Source organism: Prenolepis imparis, unplaced genomic scaffold, assembly GCF_030444845.1.
Source record: "Prenolepis imparis isolate NDT839.2.m4 unplaced genomic scaffold, iyPreImpa1.0 SCAF_6, whole genome shotgun sequence".
Classification (NCBI taxonomy): Eukaryota; Metazoa; Arthropoda; class Insecta; order Hymenoptera; family Formicidae; genus Prenolepis; species Prenolepis imparis.
In genome coordinates, this window is record NW_028141164.1 from 17,407,857 (window position 1) to 17,421,223 (window position 13,367).

The 13,367-nt window shown below is 28.5% G+C and overlaps 2 protein-coding genes across 2 annotated transcripts; both read right to left on the reverse strand.

Moving 5' to 3' along the window:
• Window positions 1-710: 710 nt before the first annotated feature.
• LOC145937848 (uncharacterized) lies at window positions 711-7,051 on the reverse strand. Its single transcript, XM_083041214.1, has 12 exons — window positions 6,482-7,051; window positions 6,311-6,399; window positions 6,170-6,211; window positions 5,642-5,674; window positions 5,271-5,415; window positions 5,022-5,181; window positions 4,606-4,830; window positions 2,900-2,986; window positions 2,589-2,636; window positions 2,425-2,472; window positions 1,902-2,114; window positions 711-724 (listed from the first exon to the last, which is right to left on the reverse strand). Exons 1-12 carry the CDS (start codon window positions 6,950-6,952, stop codon window positions 711-713), a joined length of 1,575 nt encoding a protein of 524 aa, XP_082897340.1. The 5' UTR covers window positions 6,953-7,051.
• Window positions 7,052-7,960: 909 nt separating this feature from the next.
• On the reverse strand, window positions 7,961-12,081 carry LOC145937849 (uncharacterized). Its single transcript, XM_083041215.1, has 5 exons — window positions 12,066-12,081; window positions 9,460-9,645; window positions 9,149-9,390; window positions 9,062-9,071; window positions 7,961-8,994 (listed from the first exon to the last, which is right to left on the reverse strand). Exons 1-5 carry the CDS (start codon window positions 12,079-12,081, stop codon window positions 7,961-7,963), a joined length of 1,488 nt encoding a protein of 495 aa, XP_082897341.1.
• Between the last annotated feature and the right edge of the window lie 1,286 nt (window positions 12,082-13,367).

The following is a 13,367-nucleotide window of genomic DNA, read 5'->3' on the forward strand; positions in this document are numbered from 1 at the left end:
CTAACGTGCGGCGGTCCTCACTGTTCGTTGTTGCTTTCGGCGAGAGATTATGAGCGGTTCGTCCTCTCTGAATAATCACTACGAGGTTCAGAAAATATTTCTATGTTATAGAATAATAATTTGTTAGGAATGGATTATTCGGCATGTGCAGGCGAGAGAATTCGAGATGCGTTTTAGAAATAATATAGGCTTGGAGATACACGAGGTTGGAACTAATTTAGAATGAATTTAGAATATATATATATATAACACTTTTATTCTAGTATAACACTACGAGTAATACAAAGTATCTAAGTTAAATTTTAGAGTTTAGAATCTTAGAGTTAAAGTTAGAATTAGAGTCTTAGAATTAGAATTAGAATCTTAGAGCTAGAATTTGAATTTTAGAATTCGGAGAGAGTCTTAAAGGTGACTGCTCTGCTTGACGGCGCGATTAGAACTGAGCTCCTCTGGGCTCGCTCTGAGGTCCTTCGGTTTTCGGCAGCTCGGTTGCGGCGGCCGAGAGTGGGGGAACTCTCTAGAGTAGGGAGTTGCCGTGGTAGGGAAGTTCCCAGGTGCTGCGGAGCGCCGCGCTCAGGCACTAGGCGGAGTTAGATGTCATGGCCGGCATTGGCGCGCATTTCGAACGGTGTTATAAGAACTTAGAATTATTTTGCATAAGAGTGAAAAAATTTAAGTAGCCGGACGTGACATGCAACATGTAGATCCTTTTATCTATTTCTTTCTTGAATGCATATTTATATATTGATATTTGCAACTATTTTTTTGTTACGTTACCATTTTAAACCATTTCTTTCATAATAATAACTACTTTCTTGCTATACTTGCTACCATCTTACTATTTGTTTTATAAGTACATAATTATTGTAAAATAAGGAAGTGAATAAAAGCTAATTAATGTAAAATAAGGAAGTGAATAAAAGCTAATTAATGTAAAATAAGGAAGTGAATAAAAGCTAATTAATGTAAAATAAGGAAGTGAATAAAAGCTAATTAATGTAAAATAAGGAAGTGAATAAAAGCTAATTAATGTAAAATAAGGAAGTGAATAAAAGCTAATAATAAATAATGTATATTATATATTATCTTTACATTATTTATTATTATTAGCTTTTATTCGCTTCCTAATTTTATATCAATAATTATGTTCTTATAAAAGAAATAGTGGGATGGTAGCAAGTGTAGCAAGAAAGTAGTTATTATTATGAAAGAAATGGTTTAAAATGGTAACGTAACAAGAAAGTAGTTGCAAATATCAATATATAAATATGCATTCAAGAAAGAAATAAGTAGATAAAAGGATCTACATTTTGCAATATATACTTATTAAATACATGTGATATGCAATACTACATAATATGTGATATATTATACTTTTTCATAATAATATAATAATCTATTTTTTTGTTACGCAATCATCCTATTATTTTTTCATAAGAATATAATTGTTAATCTTATGAAAAAATAATAGGATGATTGCGTAACAAGAAAATAGATATTATATGTATTATGAAAAAAGTATAGTATATTATAATATATATATATATATATTATATTTGTATTAACACCTTGTATATATGTGTGTGTATATATGCATATACTAATGTGTATTACATATGCAATGATGTATATTTCAATACGGAAGAATTATTACATGCCGAGGGGAATTATGTAATAATTCTTTTGTATGTACGAGTATATATATATATACAATATATTTACATATATATGTAATACTTATTCATATTTTATATTTTGTGTATGTGTGTATGTATTCACATATTAATAATGTATATACATTATACATACAGAAGAATTATTATATAATTCCTCTGTATGTAATGTATTTCATTGAAACAAATCCTACGCACACACACACACACACACACACACACACTTACCTCTTACATGTTGCGAATTATTTATCTGGCTCTGTGATTCTTTTGTAGGTGATGGCATTGATGATGCCAGGCATTGTTCTGACGATGGTTTCGAGCAACTTCTTTCTGATTCTTTCAATTTTCCTAGTTGTATTTTCAGATGATTATTTTCATCTGATTGTTGCTGCATTTTCAGTATTGCAGCAGTTAAAGCTGCTTTTAATTCTTCATAATCTAAAAAATTCAATTGTTTTATTAAGATGCTGTCTTATTTATTAGAAAGTTTATAACATTCTTTATTTGCTATAAAAAGTTTAATAGTTAACATTAAAAATTTAACTTTAAATATTAGTATATTTATTTACCTTTTGTATTATGTTGTCATGACTGTTCCATTGATATCTGTTTTTCACCATCATCAGATATATCTATAAAGGTAAAAGAAATATTTAGTCGTTAGTTGAATATATCTTATTTGCTATAGTATAAAGACATTGAAATTTTAATTAAATATTTTCATTAAATATTGTAATTATTTATTTACCTTTTGTCTGATGCGACTTTTTCTGTTTTTCACCATCATCAGATATATCTATAAAGGTAAAAGAAATATTTAGTCGTTAGTTGAATATATCTTATTTGCTATAGTATAAAGACATTGAAATTTTAATTAAATATTTTTATTAAATATTGTAATTATTTATTTACCTTTTGTCTGATGCGACTTTTTCTGTTTTTCACCATCATCAGATATATCTATAAAGGTAAAAGAAATATTTAGTCGATAGTTGAATATATCTTATTTGCTATAGTATAAAGACATTGAAATTTTAATTAAATATTTTCATTAAGGGTGGTATTCATAGTCCGTTCTTATATTTAAGATCGTCTTAAGACCTCTTTCAACCAATGAAGAGATGCTATGTGGCCATTTGATTGGTTGAACGAGGTCTTAAGACGATCTTAAATATAAGAACCGACTGTGAATACCGGCCTAAATATTGTAATTATTTATTTACCTTTTGTCTGATGCGATTTTTTGGCAGCGACTTCATTCTTCATATCTGTGCTGACTTTAATTAGTTGCAGATCTTCTTCAGATGAGTCTAAGACAAACAAAATTTAATTTATATTAATAATTGAATTAATTATATTTTAATTATTATTTACTTACTCATTATATCTTTTGAAATATTTCGTTGGCACTGCTGTTGTACCTTTTTTGATTTTGACATGTTGTCCAGCGAAGCCTATCCTTCTATATTTAAAAGAAAAGAAATAAAATATTATATAATTTATATAATAATTATCGTCTAAAATAATATGATAAGTATTATAAAAATAGTGAGACAATATATTTTTAGGTTATATTTATATATTTGCCAATAATTCATTTAAAAATAATATAAAGTAATAGTAGAAATTTACAGGAGTTAATAGACATTAAATAAGGTCAAAATAAGGCCATAAATATTAATGAAATTAGTTAAAAGTATTGTAAAAGATATACTTACGTGTCATCTAGAAATCTTCTTTGTTCGGTGTATGTATATAGCATGGAATATGGAATGTTGGGAAATTCTCGTGTCTGCGCAGTAAGATAACGAGGGAACGTTTACCACCTTTACCGGTCTGCGCATAGGTGACCCAGATAACCAACTGTCTGTGAGGTTGCAGTCATGTTGCTAACAATCGTTGAAGCAACTAATTATGATAAACTAGGGAAAAGGTGCGACAGCATTATGCATCTTGGATTGAGCTCATGTGAATTTCTAATTCTAAGAACGGCAAATTGATGGCAACATGTTAACATCGATTACTATCCACTAATAAAAGATTTGTCAACAACTTGACAATAATTCATTGTTGTCAATTTGTTATCTGCAATTAACAACACATTGATAACAACGTGCAGGCAATAATTTTCCAGGATTTTCGTCTACCCAGTAAATACAAACTAATAACAATAACATAAGATCAATGTTATAATTCTTCACTCAATTTAATTGTTACGTACAAGACAGTTACATACGCTAAGTGAAAAATATAACATTGACGTTATGTTATTGTCAACTTGTATTCACTGGATATATATTTGTACTTTTTATTTTTATAAATAAAAATTTAATCCGTTAATTTTTAATTTATTTTTATTTCTTCATCTGAATTTTAAAAATAATTTTATATATAATATTTTATAAATATATTACATTAGTGCTAGTAATTAAAATTTTTGTACTTTTGCTACTGCACATACGTAATATTTATTTTTATATAATAGGTTTATTAATATTTTAGATAAACAAATATAAAAAACAAATTTCATAAAAAAATTATAAGAATAAAATTTAAAATTTATGTTACCAGAAACTCTCAACAGAATTTCTAGAAAACTATAAGTTTAATAGAAGTTCTGTTAAGAGATTCCAGTAAGAGTTTTACACATGAATTTTAAATTTTATTTTTATAATGTTGATGAAATTTGTTTTTTTCTATATTTATTTATCTAAAATAAGCCTATTATATAAAATTCATAGATACATAACTATTACAAAACATAACTTTTATAGACGTTATAAAATTAAAATTTAGTACAACTCTCGTACAATTCTTAACATAACTTTTATAGAAACTGTAGAAGTTTATCAGATTTCATTAACAGAGTTCACAGAATTTTTATATGATCAACATAATTAGAAAACAATTCAATTGCTTTCATGATTACTGTCATCCGCATCGTCTGTGTTTATTTCACTTTGCGCGTCGTCTTCACCAAATAAATTATTTTCCGCCTGGCATCGTAATCGCTGGCGTCGTCCTATTCCTGTTTCATTTATTCTTTTTGCGACATTTCGCTTTCTTTGTTTTCCAAAACGTACTGCCTCGCCCACCTCTCGGAAAAATTCATCCCGTAACGTTTTTTTAAAATGTGAATTTCTACATACAGCGTCTGTAAATTAAAAAGATAATACATTGATTTCATTCTTGTGTGTTGAATCAATGTGTGTGTGTGTGTATATGTGTGCATGTGTTATAAAATGTATGCTTTAAAAATTTAATTAGTGCATGCAATTAAATCGTAATTTATTTGTATACAATTTAATATGCAACATGTATATTTAACAAGCCAAAGTAACTTACCATATATTACTTTAATTAATTTAGTATCAAACAATGGGAGATTTCCGCGCTCTCCCCAAGCCGAGTAATGTTGAATCACATCGTCAGTTATCGCTTCTTTCATCCAAAACTTTACCGCTTCATGTAGAGTATAGCCGCCTACAAAATGTAAATACTCGACCTGAAATACAATATCAATTTCTATTTTAAATAATGATTTTATATTCGTTTTATTATGGAATTTCATGGTTCAATTCGTAAAAAACTTACCGCATTTTCGTATTCTTGTTCCGATATATTGTTGAAATCTGTCACTTGTTGCACCGATTGTAATGGAAATGAAGGTGGTTTGGGAGGCATGGTGTTTATATAGGCTTGTTTGCGCAATAACTTGTCCAATTTACTGTTTACAGTTCTGTAAACATACAATGTAATTATTTTTAATTTAATTATTTCAAATATGCTAATTTTATAATTTATAGTCTAAAATTAAAAATTATATATATATCAAAATCCGACAATTAAAGTCTTCTTTGATTAAAAACATTGATAAAACTTTTTTAAAAAAGGAGACTTCAAATAGTATGATATGTATATTACACAAAAATATTTTATATAATTATTTTCAAGTATTTACTCACCGATAATGTTCATTTAATTCCTCGCGTAAAAATCTGAAATAATTTTAAAGCACATATTACATTTACATAAATGCGAACATAATTGCTTATTAATTGAGAAGAATATAAAATTATTGTTACATAAAAACAAATTTCAAGTTAATTTTTGTGAAACGACATTATAATAAAGTGTAAAATGATGAATTTTTATTTGGAAAATAAATTTATCCTGTTTATTAATCTTTTTGATAAAGTATTTCATATAACATTAATTATATTTTTTACATTATGCAAAAATATTAAAATGTTAGTAAAAAGAAAACTATCTTCCAGATAGTTTTTTAATCAGTTTTCAGAGCTTTTAAATCAAATTTTACTATTTTTTTGTAACGACATTTTAATATATTTGCGTTATGTTAAAAATATAATGAATCTAATATGAAATACTATACCAAAAAGGATTAATAAACAGGATAAATTTATTTTCCAAATCAAAATATTTATTTCCTGCTAATTAAAACATGTTTTTTTTTAAAAGAATTAACTTACTGAAAATCTTTTAAGACATTATCCAATTTTTCGTGCAGATACCTATAACATGAGAATTTTTAAACATATATTATATTTGTATTTAAAAAAATGTATATATATAATTACATGCCTAAATATGTATATGCAGTGAATACATACCTTACTTCTTTATCTTTTGATTTATTTCCATGACTCTGATTAGAATTATTTTTTGCGTAATAAGTAGGTAAGGATAGAGTGGACAGCTCCTGTTAAAAAACAAAATATGTTTTGAAGAAATCTATAATCTATATTTTATTTGAGCTATCTGTAAAGATGTTATCGTAATACCTGGTAATGATGTGTCTCATTTTGTGGAGGTTCATAAAATGAAGAAATTGGAAGAGACTTTTCATATGAAACGCTTGCAATCTGAGACTCATACATGTGTGAATTTGAGGTGGAAGGAAAAGATGTACTCTGAGTTGTATACACCTTTGAAACTGATGTAGAGCTTGGCGGTAACAACTCAGTATATGTTTTTTGATGCACTACATGCTGTTCGCAAGCTTCAGCGGTATTTGGCAAATTATATAACTGTGCAACTGGACTCAATAATTGGTGTGAATTGTTAATCATGGGAGGAGAGGCATGTTCAGTAAGGACATTATTGTCTCTCATAGCTTCGTTTTCCTTATTCAGGTTTAATTCACATCTTATTTGGTCAATATCATTTTCTATGTCAATAGTCTGATCAGATTGATCACAATCGTTCTTTCGATTTCTTTTAACTTTCTCCTTATCTGACGATGAAGTAGTCATATATTTTTTAGGCCGTACGATTTGACGAGAAGGATGACCTAAGCTATAAATAAAAATTTTCGTTATTTTAATTAAACGTTATTATTCTAAATAGCTAAATAATTATTATATATACATATGTATATAGTTTTACCGTTTTGATTGTCCTGTTCGTATTCAATGCGAAGTTAGTACGGCCAAGTTGTCGACGTTTAATAATATTTTTTCTCCCAGCTTCCATTCTGATAATAATATTTTAATAAATCAAATAAAAAAAAAATATTTTAATATATATTAATATATATATATTATACTAATAACTAAACATTAATATAATATATAGTCATATAAACAACTCAAGAAAGTACATAGAATTCATTACAGAAATAAAGCACTGTACATCAAACACATTTTTCCTACACATAAAAATATAATATTTATTGTTAGATCCTGCGTACAATAGAGAAAATATTAGGAATGGGAATAAATATTAAGCATTAGGCCTGTTACACAATGCAAAAGTACAAGTAATAGGAACAGAGAATGGAAAATATTTACCAATAGAGAGAGGAACAGATAGCAATATACAGTGTCCCAGACCTACCGTATTATAATCTGTAAATAGCAGATTCCTGGGATCATTTGGAGACATTTTTTTCCTCAGTGAAAATGTCGAAGCACTAATCTTTTCAATAATTTACGAGTTATAAGCGATTGAAAATAAAAGGTTTTTCGCAAACTAAGCCTTGTGGAAATAAAATATTAACAAAACACATTCGTTAATTAATTTCAAGTAGAGTACTTTAATAGAATTTTAATTTAAAGCTTACAAAGATACATGATGGCAAAAAATTGGGAACATGCATTCCATATTTATTTCTATAATAGTTCCTAATATTTTTTCTGTGCTCATGCAACAAACCGTAAAGAAATACCTATACATAACACGTACAAATACATCATGTTAAAAAATAGAAGACGGAAATATAAAAAACATAATAAATATTGTGATTATATGTAATATTATGATTAGAGTAGAATTAAAACAATATATTTTCCAACAATAGGCTCATTATTCTCAATAATACTGCAATCTGAACTCTCATCATTGTTAACTGTCCAGCATGGCATGAAATAACATTTGGCCTTAATTTCATGAATAGATACAACACTGAAATTGTTATTCAATACGGAACATTTAAATATACCGATTAATGAAGAGGGGATACTGACATCATAAAAATCTTCGACAATTTCAAATTTTTTAATTATTAAATGATGTAAATTTTCTACTTCAAAAATATTATATATAATGCATATTGACGAATCACGAAGAACACAACATCTATCACTTAAAGAATCAACATTTATAAAAATGCTCTTACTTCGCAGCTTTTTATATTGAAAAGTATGCACTGAAAGTTCCAAAGGCAGAGGACCTTTATTATGTTTTCCAAAAAATTTAATTGTATCTAAATCTGTCACAGGTTTAATTTTTTCTCGGTTTTCTTTTTCTGCTTGTCTATAAAAAAATTGTTGTAGAGGTCGATGAGGTTTTCTATAATATTTTCTAAAAAACGATATATTATTTTCGTAAGGAAAAGCTGAGAAGGAATCAAGAGGACCTAGCCATTCAACATCTTGTGCTAAGTGTAGCAACGCATGAACATTATACGAGAGAAAAGTATGTTTATAAAATTGAGGACATTTTTGTACAAATTTATGAAGAGCAAGTTTTGCAAAAAGCAACGATGTTTGCGAAATTGATGGACAACATAGTGCACGAATTGCTGCATGCAAAAGTAAAAAATGAATATAACCTTGTTCTTCCATAATATCTTGTAAAACTATTGGTCCAATATACAAAATAAATTGACGACCTTCAGTTGCTTTATAATCTTTATAATCAGCTAGCGATCTTGGTTTTCTTGCGAATTCTCGTGGACAATACTGTGCAAGATGTTGAAGTCTTTTTGAAATCAAATTTTGGTTTCGACCAGACAATTTCATTTTTTTTCCATACTTTCCAGTAATCCATGCAGTCAATAACTTTTTAACAACACCTATACAAATTAAATGTATATATTCAACAGGTACTTGGGAAACCATACCCATTGATAAACAACTTACTGGACTCGGTCTTTTATGATGATCTTCATCAATGAGCTGAGCATATTCATCATCTGTTCGTAATTGATGATTTGTGCCCATAAAGACCATTTGGTTCTCACATCGAATACCAGTAACTTTGCATTTGGAACACGGATTACTAGAAGTATGTCCAAAATGATTCAATATCCAAGAACGTGCAGGTGTATCTGCAATGAAGGCTCGTAATATCACTGGAATATGTTTTTGACGAAATAAAATACCGTTTCTAACAACTTGAAGAACGTCATCAATGAACTGATGAAGAAAAAGATCAATGCTATATGGTTTTTTTGGTCCTTTATAAATCCCTACAATTTCAGGTTTAGAATTAGTGATGTTAGCTATGGAACATTGAATCGGCCAGATTTGCATATTACCTGACTTGTTCAATCTAGCACCGTCAGTACTCCAATCTACTTTAAGTATATGTGGAATTAAGTTCGATGGTGTTTTTTGCATAATTTTAATAAGAGCTTTCACAAATCCTATATGTAAATATTCTCCAGGATCAACTTTAGATATATTAGGACCTTTACGCGGAGTATTTAATAATGTTCGAGAATCTTTTGGGAGATACGAGAGATATGATAATGATCGTAACGTCCTTAAAATTATATTCCCTTGTGTATGTGTAAGATTTCCTTGTATAAAAGATTCTGCAAGAGATTTTTGAAATGTATCGAAACTATTTACTTTTGCATTTGAATTGCAATCACTTTCATTAGTAGATAAAATGTCTCTTTTTGGTAGATAAAAATTACAATTATCGACATTCATTGGACCACAAGAAGAAACGTTACATTGTTCATTGACAACAGAAGAAAGTTCACTATACTGTTCACTGATATCAGATCTTTCATTGATGAAAGAATCATGCGATACTGGATTTTTAGTAATACAATGGTCAATCACAGTATCTATCAGTACATTATTTGTGTTATTATCCCTTTGATTATTCTGACGCAACAAGTTTAATATGCGTATACGTTGACGTGGTAATAACTTAAACAACGGTTTCCGCCCACGTGAGATTTTAACATTTCGAATTTTAAAGGGATTCATTTTAACAATGTTAAAATTTAAACATGCACATTTGAATAATTATAAAATAAACTTACGTAACTTATATTGCTGCTTCTTTCAAAAAATATCACAGATTTTGCTATAAACTTGTGTATATATATAATACTTTTTAAAAATCTGCTGAATGTTCTGCTACTATCTGTAATACACAACAAGAGAACGAGAATAATTAGCAAAGAGTAATTTCCATTTATAAAATGTGAAGTACGATCTAATAATTGATATCTATTATAATATGTAACATTAAACGAATAAAAGAAAAATAAATGTAAATAAAATAAGAGATAAATATACAAACTGTCATATGCGATAGCAAAGTCACATAAATAATAATGAGAAACACACTTATGAGTATATAATAAACTTTAAAATGCTTATGAAAGAGTTCATTTAACTAAATGTGCTATATAAAATTCAAACACTTAGGAAATTATAAAACTTTGAATATATAGTTTTAGCGAAAATAATGAATACTTAAAAATAATTTAATAAATTGTAATGGGAGAAAGGAAGGAATAAGAAAGCGGCTTACCTTAATTACAGTATAGTATTGTTGCTCTTTCCAAAAAATGTTAAAGATTTCGCTATAAACTTGTGTACATATATATACTTTTTAAAAATCTGCTAAATGTTCAGCTACTATCTGTAATCAACAAGAAAACGAGAATAATTAGCAAAGAGTAATTTCCATTTATAAAATGTGAGGTACGATCTAATAATTTATATCTATTATAATATGTAACATTAAACGAATAAGAAAAATAAATCTAAATAAATAAGAATGATAAATATACAAACTGTCATATGCGATAGCAAAATCACATAAATATTTACAAGAAATACACTTATTATATTAGCATGTAATAAACTATAAAATACTTATGAAAGAATTTACTTAACTAATTCTGTAATGTAAAACTGAAACACTTGGGAGATTATAAAACTTTGAATATATATTAGGGAAAATAATGAATAATCAAAAAAATAATTTAATAAATTGTAATGGGAGAAAGGGGAGGATAAAAACCGACTTACCTTACAGTATATTGTTGCCTATTCTCAGAAAACATGTGTGCTCACTGTAAAGTAAATGCCTTTTCTTCCGATTTAATTGCGTAGAAATAGCCGAAGCCGAAAACAATAGGTGTGGTTTAGAAACCGTGTGAAAAAGGAGCACTCGCAGATACGCGAGTCTTCAAGTCCTGAATCTGTCCGTGTTCGTACAAATTCTTTGACCGTATGTTTGAACCTGAAGACTAATTTGATACAAAAGATACTTTTTTGGGAAAAGATAGCCAAGAGAAATTGATTCTGTACACTTTTAGCGGGAACACACACACATTTCTTCACAAAATATACTATCACGTTATCCAAAATGGCTAAATGCTGCTGTAACAGTGATGCCAGAATGGACACGCTGGACACAGGAAATCGTGTAGCGTTGCGCATGCGCATGACGTTTGACGTCATAGTGACGTACAATCATGGTATAAGTACAAATGGCTGCATTCGCTTTGACGCTTTCAATAACGCTAATAAACATTTTCTTGTCTTCGTTGCACATCGAATATTAAACGAAGACAGAAGATATATATATATATTTATTTAAACTTAAAATTTCTTTTAAATTAATAAAATAATTTGCATGTTAAATTAAAAATAAATATTTTATTTAAATATTAAGTCTCGAGAGTGTGTATATATACATATACATTTTTTTTATTGATGAAAGCCTAACATATAACACAATTTTATAGTGTTTAGGCATTGTCGATAACTATAGTTATGATTAAAAAATTTTATTTTGGTTATGAAAATATTGCGACAACGAATGAAAATATATATATTTATGTTGTTGCCATCATGTTGCCATCATGATGCTTTAAGCAACACAACATACCAACAGTTGCTGTCATGTTGCTGATAACATAACATATTAGTATTGCTAATCGTTTGCTTTCGAAATTTCGTTAACTGATTGCTTTTATAAGTACTCATATTGTCGCGTTTATAACGCGTTCCACTTCGATGTTAGCAAACATATAACAAACATATGACAATATATGCACTGCATTTGTTTAATATGATTAATCAGGCTTGGTTATCTGGGGAGTAAAGTGGTAAAGCGTGGCGTGCTAGACACTGACAGTGATGCCACATTCGAGAGGCGCTACATACTATAGTTCGGAACACATGACATTTGTTGTATTGTACATACGACAAACTTTTTAAACGCATTGATTGGTTATAAAATAGAGATTCAAGAATTCTCTATATTGCAGCTAATCAATGCGCTTAAAAAGTTTGTCGTACGACAATTGTAATGTCATGTGTTCCGGGCTTTAATATGTTACGCGTAACGAGTTTGGTATCATTGGCCTAGTTTACATCGAGCACTTGATACGCGTATCAAATAATACATTTGAGCTGATCAGTCAATAACTGAACCAACTTACTAGTTATTTATTATTATTTGATACGCGTATCAAGTGCTTGATGTAAACTAGGCCATTGAGCATGTCAATGGTAAGATGATAACACGAAGTTATTGCGAATCTATCTTCGCTTGAAGAAGTGGTATCGTCTTTCCTCGCCATCTTAGTGCGTAAGAAATATATTTTTTTGAAAATCGTTCAGATTCAGATTTAGAGACTTTTTATCTCATACGTGTGAAATATATATATATTTTTTTTTTGAAAATCGTTCAGATTCAGATTTAGATTTACCCAACCCGCTGGTGGCCGAAAGTCATACCTGCGACTGGGTCACAACAGATTAAGAAGAAGAAGAAGAAGTGGTGTGGCAGCTGATGAAGAAGCTATTAAAAAAAAGAACTGAAAATATTCCAAAATAGAAGTAGAAAAAAATTATTATTTTGCATATGTAAGGTTACAATATACGGACATAATATACAGGGTTCTATTTTAATTGCTCCAGAGAAATATATCAAAATATGGAAAATACGAAGAAACGTTTCAGATAAAAGTTGTAAGATATCAAGAAGAATGTCTTATGGTAAGCACTTTTGTTAAAGTAGAATAGTCGAAAAATGAATAATTTGATTTATGAAATATCTTGTAATCTTCAAGAATTTTTTGCATAGACTAAAATAAATCAATTGGTGTAAAGAAAACATTCTCTTATTATTATAAAAAAGTATGCAGTTGAACATTGCAAAGTGCACTTTCCTTTTTAATAAGAG